General features: G+C 36.3%; 2 protein-coding genes across 2 annotated transcripts; one reads left to right on the top strand and one right to left on the bottom strand.

The window, feature by feature from the left end:
• Nucleotides 1-452: 452 nt before the first annotated feature.
• Nucleotides 453-7,059, bottom strand: LOC306888370 (small ribosomal subunit protein uS11m-like). Its single transcript, XM_079446608.1, has 6 exons — nucleotides 6,892-7,059; nucleotides 6,201-6,317; nucleotides 5,596-5,694; nucleotides 5,108-5,237; nucleotides 4,008-4,073; nucleotides 453-760 (listed from the first exon to the last, which is right to left on the bottom strand). Exons 1-6 carry the CDS (start codon nucleotides 6,969-6,971, stop codon nucleotides 653-655), a joined length of 600 nt encoding a protein of 199 aa, XP_079302734.1. The 5' UTR covers nucleotides 6,972-7,059; the 3' UTR covers nucleotides 453-652.
• Nucleotides 7,060-7,335: 276 nt separating this feature from the next.
• Nucleotides 7,336-9,658, top strand: LOC306844239 (large ribosomal subunit protein mL46-like; the record flags this gene model as incomplete). The annotated part of the gene is made up of 4 exons (XM_079376212.1): nucleotides 7,336-7,581; nucleotides 8,236-8,440; nucleotides 8,549-8,719; nucleotides 9,222-9,658. The coding sequence occupies 4 exons, from the start codon at nucleotides 7,336-7,338 to the stop codon at nucleotides 9,467-9,469; spliced, it is 870 nt and encodes a 289-aa protein (XP_079232338.1). The 3' UTR covers nucleotides 9,470-9,658.
• Between the last annotated feature and the right edge of the window lie 2,871 nt (nucleotides 9,659-12,529).

Here is a 12,529-nt window from a genome sequence, read left to right as displayed (position 1 = left end):
AACAAACATATGTTCAAGTGCACAAATAGGGTAATAATTTTGTGCAATTTCCTGAAACAAAGCCACTGTAACAGCCTGTCATATGTTTCTGTTTTTACACCTAAATTTATCAGAAAAATGTAGTTGGATCCTAAAGTCTGACACCACAAGTGAAAACGCTTCTACTTTTTATTCTATTTTAATACAAAAACTATATAAGTGAAAAGTTTAATTAAAAAAAGTGTATTTTTTTGTTTGTTCCCACTGTACAATTATGACAGCAACGATCAAGCTGCATGAACTCCACAAGTTCAAATCCTGATGAAGATCCGCGTTATCCAGCATGATCATTGTCACGTTGTTTATTTCTAGGTTTAATTTAGATTTTGAATCCCAAGGTTGCATTTTAAATTACACAGCCATGCGTAGCTGAAAGCTGTACATGCACTAATAAGAACAAAAACAGACATGATGAGTGACACCTTCACACTTTAATAATTATCAAAAAGGTAAATAACATACATAGCACTGCTGTTGTGAAAAAGGAAAAAAAGCATTACTCTCGAACAGCGTTGACCTGAATAATTCAACATCTATATTCAGACTGGATGGTGGAAGATAATGCAGAGAGAGAGACAAACAAGACTTCTGGGTTCATGGGGTTTCTTCCTCCTCACATCCTTCGTGCTTTGCGAGGGCGACAGCCATTGTGTGGCACCGGGGTGTTGTCGGTGATAGAAACAACCTCCAGTCCTCCCATGGTTAACCCTTTAATGGCAGACTACACGCAGGGGAGCAAAATCAATGTAGGTCAAGTCAGCTAGGAGATACAGTTCACAACAACACACTCTCTCTACAAGAGACATGCGTGACTCCAATGACAAAATGATTCAATGAGTCCTAATACTCTTGAACGTTATACAACCAATATTCAACCATAAATTTTAATTTGCTGAAAATGCCAAGATTTTGTTTCTTCATTGGAACATTTTACCAACGGAGTCTCTGCAGTGAATGTGTGCCGTCAGAATGAGAGTCCAAACAGCTGATAAAAACATCACAATAATCCACAAGTAATTCACACCACTCCAGTCCATCAATTAACATCTTGTGAAGTGAAAAGATGTAAGTTTGTAAGAAACAAATCCATAATTTTAGGCATTTCAAACTGTCGTTTCCGGCTACAGTACATGCCCCCTGATTACAATATTGCCTTCTCCAGTAAAAAAAGTCATCTTATCTGAACCAGGAGAGAAATATGCACAGATCAAGCACAATTTACAACCCAAGACAGTCTAAAACAGTTCTAAACAAATATGTCTGCAGATTTTGTTGTAAGGGTACAACAGGGGATTAACTTTTTTTACTGGAGGAAGCATTATTATGGACTACAGACGGGAATTTTGGCCAGAAGTAATGGTTTAAAGTTAAAACATCTTAGTGATGGATTTATGGATTTGTTTCTAACAAACATACAGCTTTTCACTTAACAAGACAATAATTGATGGACTGGAGTGGTGGGGATTACTTGTGGAATATTGTGATGTTTTTATCAGCTGTTTGGATTCTCGTTCTGACGGCACCCATTCACTGCAGAGGATCCATTGGTGAGCAAGTGATGTAATGCATAATTTATGTAAATCTGTTCTGATGAAAAAGCAAACTCATCTATATCCTAGATGGCCTGAGGGTGAGTACATTTGAGAAAAAAATAAAAATAAATGTTATGATGCCTTAATTTATTTGTAGCATTTAAAATGACTCATTTTAATTTAATACGATTAAATAGATAATTAAATAGAATAGTCTATACTATTACCTGCTATTTACCAACAACATTCGAATCGGTAAAATCAATGCATCCCAGATTCCTATCAAACTCCTATCCAAATCTACATCTATTCTTCTACAACAATAAGTATTTACCCTGGCTTGCCTATTTAGTAATTTGATTCAAATAGGTTAGCACTGCAGTTGGTGGCTTTGCATTGATTTATTTATGCCCAACCACCATCTGCTTAAATGCAACTTAGTCTGGAAGCTTCTGACTGTGAATAAACCGAGGGTAGGTAAAAGAGTAATGCAAGTCTTAAAAGCCCCCTGTTGCCTGCAGCTCTGGAGGGGCTCATTAGATTCTCACCCAGCCTTAATGTCCTCCCACCCGGCTCAGAGTAAGAGCATGCAGGCCACCGCTGAGCTCACAGAACTCATCGGTCAGTTTCAGAGTATTGATTGAATAGTCAGCACGCAGAACTGTTGCCGTACCATACAGGCAGAATACAGAGAATAATAAATAATCACTGCTACCACTCTACTGAAAGAATCAGAAAAATAAATTGGATGAAACCACCGTGATATCCCTATGCAGTTACTGGGAGGTGTCATAAATTATAAACAATTTTTACTTAATTCTGTACAAAATACTGGTTACAATTGAGGTTATTGGCTTGTTTTCTGATGTGTCTTGTGATTGGTGGATCCGTTTTGATTTCCTTATTGATGGGTTGCAAATTTAAACTTGCTATTTGTTTGCATTTAGGTGTTTTTTTCTTCATTTCTAATCGTTTAGTCTTGATGAAATCCTGTGTGCAGAAATGCGTTGGCACAATAAAGAACTGATTTTCTATAGCTCCTTTTTATTCTTTGATTATACACTCCACAAGTGTTGCTGGTTTTATAAGTACCTTTTTTCTTTTTCCACACACCTCGTTGTTTTTTTTAAATTGCACCAGAATAACCTCATAAGATTTCTGGGTGGATGGGCAATATAAGTGAAACAGAAGTCCTACCCTAAGTCTCTTGCTTCTAAATATGGCTGTGGCCCCTCAATAGATTTTTAGTCCTTTTTTTGGCTGCAAATCACTAAAAGGTAACAGCACACCTCAAACAGGGCAGAAAAGGTGACATTTCAAACAAGTCTTTTGTTTGTTCGCACCCCTGAACCAGTTTTTACTGATTTGCACATCTGTGCACCTCAAGCTGCCCATTTACCCATTTACACGCCACGCAACAGTGTTTAGCACCACTTCATCCTTTGTTTTTTCTTGTTTGTTCTTTTATTAGTTAAATGAACTAATAAAATCTTAGAGTTCTTGAATTAGTTAAATGATGAACTTTTATATAACCTATTCCTTGCCATTAAAGTGACATTACTGACTCTACACATATAGTCTGATAAAAATGCTGATTTTATAAGAAAATTTCAAACGGCACTTAGAGGCTTTTGCGTCTGAACTCTTCAAATGTTTCTTGCGCACCAAATCAGCATATTAGAATGATTTCTGAAGGGTCATGTGACACTGAAGTCTGGAGCAAATTACATTCAAAAATTATTAAAATAGAAAACATGTATTTTAAATTGTAATAATATTACGATATTTACAGCATTTTTGATCAAATAAACACAGCCTTGGTGAGCATAAGAAACTTACGTGTATATTGAAGGAGGAACACAAGTCTTATCTATGGACTAGAATATCATCAAGACTTGAAAATTGGTTCTTTTGACCACAAAATCACATAGCAAACAAACAAACAAAACACTGTAGCAGTCACAAAGCGACCCCTCTAAAACCACACACAACATTCACAACATTCAAGCAGTCATTTTCTTTAGAAAATTTAAAATGTAGATGATTTATCTTTTATCCATCTATTTTGCATTTGGATTATTTTATCTTTCACAACTGTGACATTTTTTTTGTTATTTACTGCAAAATTCACAGTTTATTAGAAAACAGCAACAGAGTATTTGTCTCAACTGAGAGTGGAGGTAAATTATGATGCTGACAGCTGTACAGATTCAAGACGCTCCATTTGCATTCAAATGTGTACAGGTTCACTTTGGTTTTCTCACTGTTACAGATAAACTGTCATATGAAATAAATGGAAAATGTCAAAATAAATAAAAAGTAATATCATAGTTCCCAGGAAATTCTCACCTACAATGTAATTTAATCTACAAGGAACTGTGGATGTTTCAGAGCTTTTTCAATTCTGTAAATCTTTGGCCTCGGTAAGCTACTCACCAATCGCCCTGGACCGAGTCCTTTCACCAGCACACGGACGTAGGTGACTCCCTTCGCCCTTGCCTTCTGCTCAAGACAAACATACATACATTTAGAACATTTAGCATAATAAAAACTAATGAATCACTGAGGAAACACAAAATTGCAGGAGCCTAGAATCTGAGGTCTGTCTGAAACTACTAATTTAGATCATAATGCTTGTGTCCATACAGCAAATGAATGGTTATCAGTGGGAAGTCATATACTGATTATACAGCCTGCTGTGACTCACGGTTGTCATTAAGACTCTTCACGACACACGCTGATGAAATTACAAACAAATAGCGTGGAAGTAACCGAAGAGACGTATAAACATGAAACCGAAGATTTGAAATGTTATTTTTAATTTTTCTATTTCTCCTGGCCAGTCATATTATCATTATGAGCACTGAAACAGCCAATAAGACACTGTTGATAAGTCAAACCTGAGGAAACATACACACACACACACACACACACACACACACACACACACACACACGTAAGACCGTCATAAATATATATATATATATATATATATATATAAAATAAATAAAAATTTATTTCACATGTTCTCTATATTTCAAGTTAGGTTTTGACCGACCCTGTTTCAAACATTATATTTTATGTCTGTTCTGACAGAATTTTTCAGCATGACTTTAAATTTAAAGCAGAAAACCTCTCAAACACAATCTAAAGAAGGGTACTTTAACAATTAAACGGGGTTTGCTTTGTAATTTACTACAAAGAAATGTGCTGCCATCAAGTGGACAACATCTAAAGGACAGACACAAAAAGACTCACAACTGCAAATAGAAGTAATAATAATTATTTTTAATGGAAATATCTGATATATCGCTCTCTACTAGACAGTTCAAATGAAATTACATATGGTTTATGCTTTGACAACTATACAAAACTTTATTTTTATTAAAATCCATTGCACTCAGGATAAGTTTGCATTCATTTATTTTTATTTAGCTCAAAAAATGCCTTAAACATTCCTTGACACATTGTATTTCAGTATATGTTATACAATCAATATGATTTCATATTAAATCCTTATATTTTGTCCATCTTACCGCAGCGGCTGAAATCCCAGCGGTCTGTGCTGCAATGGGAGTGGATTTCTTCACATTCTTGAAACCCTCTGATCCACACGAGGTTCGGACCATGTACTGGCCCAGACAATCTGTGACGTGGATATGTGTGCTTGAGCAAGAAATGAAGGACAAAAGACAGTTAGCTATATGTAAACATGCAGTATTAGGTACTAACTATAATGCATATACTATGAACATCTAGAGTACCTAGATACACCAAGAAAACACTGTAAATTCATTTCACATGGGCATCTAAACTAAAAGACATGATGTACTTGATATGTTATGCAACAAAACCACTTTGACCAACACAACAGATGGATAAAAGACAAGAATAGTTAAGAGATTAAATAAACTTATGCTATAGCTGCATGCACAGAGCAAATAAACTATATTTAAACTATATCTGAACTAACTCCATTTCAATTCGTCAATCACTACCATTTCATTTTTGTCAAGCAACTTACTTGTTATATGTGGCTTTTATGTGTGCTATTGGTAATTCTTCAAACTTCTTGCTGTACCATGTCAGGGAGCTCTCCTCACCCGGAAATGGAGGGAAGAGACTAAATAGGGAAAAGAATATAAGCAACAACAATAACAAATATTTTTTTTTACAATTAAATCAGATTTTGAACTTCAACGCATTTTTATATCGATCTATGTTTTTATCTATCTATCTATAGAGAGAGATACTTTATTATAAATGATAACTATTACTATCAATGTCAAAAAGAGTTTATGCTACTTTTTTGCAGAAACTTTGATACACTTTCACTCAAAGGTTTAGGGTTTTACATTTTTTTTATAATTTTATTCAGCATGGATGCATTAAATTGAATAAAATTGACAGTAAAGACATTTATAATGTAACAAAAAAATTATGTTTTAAATAAATGCTGTCCTTTCGACTTTCTATTCATGAAAGAATCCTAAAATGTATCACAATCCATTTATTACTGGTGTTGATTTATGTGATAATTCATAGCCTAAGAACTGACAAAAAGACTGGGAGACCCTGAGTTAAAACTATATTTGAAAGCAGGTGTGTGTGTCACTGTTTCTGTCGTACTCTTTCAGTCTTTTGACAGGGGCTGATGGCTTCTCGGTTTCCACTGGTTTGGCATCAGCCTCTTGTAATCGGATGGCACTGCTTGACAGCGGACGCTGAAGCCCCACATTTCCGCCACTGCAGGAGACAATGATCAATTAGGTCCCTTAGTAACAAAACACATCCAGAATGTGCAAATCTGGTCTCTAGACACATCGGTGATGACTTTGAAGAAGCTCAAATACAAAACATTTGATCTTGTGTTATTTCATAGTTTTGATTATTACGCTATTATTGTAAAATGTGGAAAAAGGTAGTAATAAAGAATGAGTATGCATCTCCAAACTAGTCACTGACAGTAAATATGATACTTAGGGGGTATGTCAAATAACCCCACTGTGTAATCATGTTAAATGGGGGTTTTAGTGTGGCACATGTCCAGGAAGCCATGGTATTACTACGATGCAATGTCAAAAAGGCATATTAATATCATATCCCTTTAAAAAATACTATTAAGTCCTGTCCAAACAACATGGTATGCCCATAGTACCATGTCCAAAAAATGGCATAACCGCTGTAGTATGGAGTAATGTAGTATGTCAACATTTGAAATATGATTGTTGTGTTGACTTAAATATAGTGGAGGATAATTATGTTACACAAGTCTCACTTAATCAGATGTGCTGCTATAACAACCACATAAACTACTTACATTATTCGTCTAGATGAATTCAAGGGCTCAAAAAGCTGCTGACACGAGCCTCGAATGAGGCTATATAACCTAAGATACATAGTGTGTGTTTAAATCATGCAGTTTATTCACAAACACACACACACATGGCTTCAGGTAGCTTGGCGGACATTGACGGTCATGTACAGTGTGTTTAATGGGAACGTCACAATCGTACTGTATTTCAGAGGGGAGTTTTATTTATATAATAGACGCCAGCGTATCTAATGTAACGTAGAGTATTTTGTATTAGGTTAACTGTAGTAATTATACATAATATAACTATAGTGTTTCTTAACTTTCGTTAAATGACCTTTGTGGATAGCGCCAAACCTTTTTTCTCCTAAACAGGTTACCCCTATTTTCGAAATAGTCGCGTCTTATTCACAAACTCCGCAAAGCACTACGGGAGCACGTGCGGTCAAAATGGCGACGCCCTTCACTAGAGTTTATCGACCATTATGGAGAATTATAACTACAACTACAACTGCATTAAACAAAGTCATGCGAAATGTTTCGTCCACTAGGCAACAGTGGTCTGCGCAAAATGTAAAAACTGCGGGTGTCGCGTCTCCGTGGGCGCTGCATGGAGCCGTATGTCTGCAGCGGCTGCCTGTGGTTTCTCAAGACAGGAGCCCTATTGAGGAGGAGTTCATGGAGCTTATGCACCAGGTATTTGACATGAAATATATAATGTGATCCTGGACCACAAAACCAGTCATAAGGGTCAGTTTTTCGAGATTTCTACATAATCTAAAAGCTGAATAAATGTGCTAGTTTCCATTGATGTATGGTTTGTTATGATAGGATAATATTTGGCTGAGATACAACTATTTGAAAATCTGGAATCTGAGGGTACAAAAAAATCTAAATATTGAGAAAATTGCCTTTAAAGTCCTTAGCAATGCGTATTACTAATCAAAAAATAACTTTGGATGGAAATAAATGAGCAAAATATCTTAGTGGAACATGATCTTTACTTAATATCTTAATGATTTTTGGCATAAAAGAAAAATCGATCATTTTGACCCATACAATGTATTTTTTGGCTATTGCTACAAATACTTACGACTGGTTTTGTGGTCCAGGGTCACATATAATGTTTTTGGACAATGTATTTGGTGACGGCACCGTTTACCTACATACAATTTATTTTAATTGTCTAATTTATTGTGCTATGTAGCATATTTTGAGGCTGTGTGTCTGTATGTATCTTAATATTGTGCTCTGCCTTTCAAGCATATCCTTATAATGCTGCCCATCCATTAATCTGCTCGCCATGAGCCACCTGTCAAACACATCTCACAGGGTTGCTTACGATTTCAGATGGAGTTAGAGAGAAGTCTGCTTTCGGATCATGAGCTGAGGCTCCTGGAGGACGCTGCACGGATGAGCCGGAAACAAGAAGAGGATTATGATTCAGATGAAGAGGAGGAGGATTATAGAGACAAAGAAATTGTCACAGCCCAAGATCTGGAAGATATTTGGGAACAGAAACTCAAGCAATATCAACCAGCTCCGAGGTCACACGGTGAGCATTATATTGGCAGTGATAGAGTCTAGAAAGAAAATCAGATTAAATCATTGCTTTTGATGTTTTTATGACATTTCAGACATGTTGAATGTACACAAATTACAGGTGTTGATGAGAAAGGCGTGAGTTCTTCAGAGCGTTGTTTAGCAGAAAGCCTGATCTTGTTGGTGAAGAAGGATGTTGGCAGTGAAAAGCTTTGGCTCCTGCCTCAGATACAGTGGCAGACGGGAGAGACACTTCGACAGACGGCCGAACGTGCTCTTGCAAGTCTTCCAGGTACATGCAAATTTGTCTATTTTGTTTATTTATACATATGTGTATTTTATCCACATATCTTAATTTTTGTTATCTGTGTTGTTGTTGTCTCTGTGTACTGGAAGGTTATTCTGTCATCAAAATAAAATCCTTGTGTGTGCAATCATACTTGGCAACATAAAGCTCTTTCCTGATTCTGATGCTTATATTGTATAATAGTCATTTAGACCGTTTCAGGTAGGTCAGTTTGAACTGGAGAGTTGATGTCAGCTTTAAGAAAAGCTGATAATCAAACATTTTCATAAGTAGGCATTTAATGATTAGTTTTAACACTGAATCACAAGCAGGGCAAGAAAAAATGTAAATGAAACTTGATTACATTTTCTGATTAAAGAAAAGGACTTTGGGGCTGAATAAAATTCTTTATTCAGCCTGAGGGTGATGATATAACAAGACTGTAGTTCTTAAATCAAATGGGCTGCGGGTTAAATTATTAAGCTTCTGTTTAATTTGTCGTCTATAGGTGCTGACCTAAAGGCCACTTTTCTTGGCAATGCACCCTGTGGATTTTACAAATATAAATACCCGAAGGACATTCAGAAAGAGGGCAGTGTTGGAGCCAAGGTGTTCTTTTTCAAAGCTGTGCTATCCTGCCATAAGCACTTACTCCTGGAGAACAACTCATTTGCCTGGGTAAAAAAGGATGAACTCCAGGACTTCCTGAAGCCAGAGTACCTGAAACAAGTCAGACGCTTCATTATGGCTCTGTAATATGGGAAGACCTGGACATGATGGAGAATATGTTGGAAAACAGACCGCAAGTTTATGCTTTTCATAGTTTTGGACTATGATTCCTAGAGTCTGGACCGTATTCCATCAGATGATGGCAACAAACAATATAAATGAGGTTCAGATTGTTGTATAGATGTTATACAGTATGTTCCATACGCTATATTGTCACCTGCCATGTATTTGTGTGTGTATATATATATATATATATATATATATATATATATATATATCCTGTTTGTAAATGGAAACTTCTATAACAATGAATGCAATATTAAAAGATCCGTTTTTTACTTTATAGCATGTGATCTCATCTTTTTTTTCAAATATTTTGTAAAATGTAGTATGAAATAATTTTTCTAGCTGGGTGGTAGTTATATTGTTTGCTATTCCTCTACTTCACTGTCACTTCTTTATGTGCATGTATGTCCTCTAAAATACTACCACTTGAGGGCAGTAGAAGGACAAAGAATGGAGGACAGACCATCCAACGGGAACTTCTCCACCCCTTCTCGAAAACACAAAGGATATCCAATAATGCTTTTGGCCGGTATATTTCTGTCTTGTCAAATATAAATGCCTTGTACTTGGGGTTTCTCTTATGCACTTTTATGTCTCTCTCTTTTGCTCCGTTGTCAAATAGTCATTGACTTTTGTGCTGTGCTGGTGGAAATTGGGATTAGTAATACTATGAATTATTTAGGCACCTTGATTATGTAGGTCTCTAAAAATTGGCTGTAGACAGTCGTTTCTGCCAGCGTTTTGGGATCTGGAGGAGAAATTACTTTCAAAATTCCTCATAAATAGTGCAGTGGGAGACTTTTTTAAAGAACACACACTTAAGAAAGGCCAGTTTTCGTAAAACTAAGTGATGTATGACTTCTTTGGAAAAACCTCAACAGTCCTAAAAATAGGCTTTATTGTCTTTATCCAAAAAAATATTTCTTATTTTGTTTGGGGGGTAAAACAGGACCCAGATATTTCTTGACAGTTTATGTGAGAAGTGCCAATGCAAGAACTTTTCTTTGTATGCTGAGGCTGTACACTCCCTATAAAAAGTACTTTTCATGTTTAATTCTGCTTTGCATTCACCCCAATTAAGTAGCAGCAGTCTGTGGGTCACTGGTGACTGCAATGCTTCTCCATTCTTCTTTCAAAACTGCAAACTGCATGTTTCTTTCTGCACTTTTCAAGTCCATCTATAAATCAATTGGATTGACTGATCTAGCTACTCCAGGACATGAACATTAACAACATCTATTTAGCTTTGGACTAGAAATATTCTTTCATGTCAGTGAAAATTTACATTTAATGAACATTGAATAATTATTTACACAAGTATTCACCCCTATCAAATCATAGAAGTAGATGACAGCAATTTCAGACTTGCATTTATGTGGATAGGTTTTCTGGCAACTGCAGTGTTTCTCCATTTTTTTTTAGAAAACTGCATGCTGCTTTCAGCAAAACAAATATCGTTTCAAGTCAGAGGAGTCTTGTGGTTTTCCTGCAGGATTTTCCTGTATTTTGCACTTTTCATACCCTCGCGTGACTTCAAGGTCTTGCTCTAGAAAAGCATCCCAACAGCATGATACTGCCATCACCATGCTTCACAAAAGATACGTTCTACTTGGCTGACGTGTGTTTAGTTTGATGGCCAAAAAGCTTTACTTTGGTCTCTTCAGATGACAGAAACCTCTCTTCCAGCTGGTCTTGGTGACCTCCCTCACTAGTGTCCTCCACGGTCACTCTTGGTTTTGAGGACAGCCAACTCTAGGTAGATTTACAGCACTGCCATGCTCTTTCCATTACTTAATTATTGATTTAACTATACTCCAAGGGATATTCAATTACTTCTTGAAGTCTTTTTGTAGCCGTTCCCTGACTTGTGCTTTTCAATTACTTTTCCGCTGAATTGCTCGTAGGTTTTTTTTTGTCTTAATGATGTAAGTTCTGCCACAATATTGACTCACCAGAAGTTTTAGCTCCCAGATAGAGTTGCTTTTATACAATCAGCTGAAACTCTGACTACACACAAGTAATTCTAACTATGGATTTATTTACGTGTCATATTAAGGGGGGTGAATACTTATGAAATGAATTAGTTTGGATTTTATCCTCCGTATCATTTAAAATGCCTTTATCGAGTGTTTTTCTGTTGATCAGTGTCAAAAAAGCCTAAAGAGGTCCAGTATGATTCATTGCTGTAAAGCCACTAAACATGAAAAAGTCTTTTATAAGCACTGTATCTCAAGTCTGCCATTAATCCAGATATTGTTCTGTTTTATTAGTTCAGGTATACATACAGTGCTCTCTGCACCTAAGCATACTCAAGACACTAGTGTCTAACCTAATAATGGTGAGAATAAAGAACACTATGCATGTTTGCTGCAAAGACATTTCGACCCAAATCCCATTTCAAATTAAATTGGCCACATTTAGCCCATAAACACGTTTTACCTCAACAGCTTAATTTATAATTGAAGGTTAAAACGGGGGCTCAGAGGTCTTCAGAGACATCTAAATGGAGCCGGGAAAGCAATAAATGGGTGCAAGCACGAACCTTCCCTCAAAGACCTCAAGCGCTGAGCTCAGCTGTATGAGATCAGGTGAGGTTATTGGGGGGATGCACAACAATTAGCTGATCAGCATGTTTTGTCCTCGCTCACGTCTCACATCTCTATCATGGTGCTTTGTCATGTCTGAGAGGATTAAACATCCTTTGACGATATTAGAATTGATATTTCCTCTGCACTTTTTCTATCCTGTTTGTTTGTTGTTAGACATCAAATCCCATTTCAAATTAAAGTGAATGCCTGCCGCTAAAAAACAAAGCCTGGAATCAATCAACCATTTATAAAAAGAGAGCACAATGCAAAATCTTTGGCTGTACGGAATGTCCCAAAGAAGAAATTTAACCCCAGTTAACCTAACACTGTTTCCATTTGCTTGATTTTTTAATCCAGAAAAGCCAGTTTAATTGAACAAGAAAAGACTCTATAAAGATTATATATTGCTCTATAAAACTTCAGCAAAAACAAA

This window comes from Barbus barbus, assembly GCF_936440315.1.
Source record: "Barbus barbus genome assembly, chromosome: 2".
Classification (NCBI taxonomy): domain Eukaryota; kingdom Metazoa; phylum Chordata; class Actinopteri; order Cypriniformes; family Cyprinidae; genus Barbus; species Barbus barbus.
Note: the sequence above shows the minus strand (reverse complement) of the source record. Positions and strands in the feature narration are given on the sequence as shown.

Bases quoted from the DNA above. Each gene is read 5' to 3' on its own strand.
- LOC306888370 (XM_079446608.1), bottom strand. From the start codon at position 6,971: ATGTATCTTAGGTTATATAGCCTCATTCGAGGCTCGTGTCAGCAGCTT. The intron at 5,695-6,200 runs GTACGACAGAAA...TTCCCTATTTAG, and splicing joins CCTGTCAAAAGACTGAAAGA to TCTCTTCCCTCCATTTCCGG. The intron at 4,074-5,107 runs GTAAGATGGACA...TGTCTTGAGCAG, and splicing joins CTGGGATTTCAGCCGCTGCG to AAGGCAAGGGCGAAGGGAGT.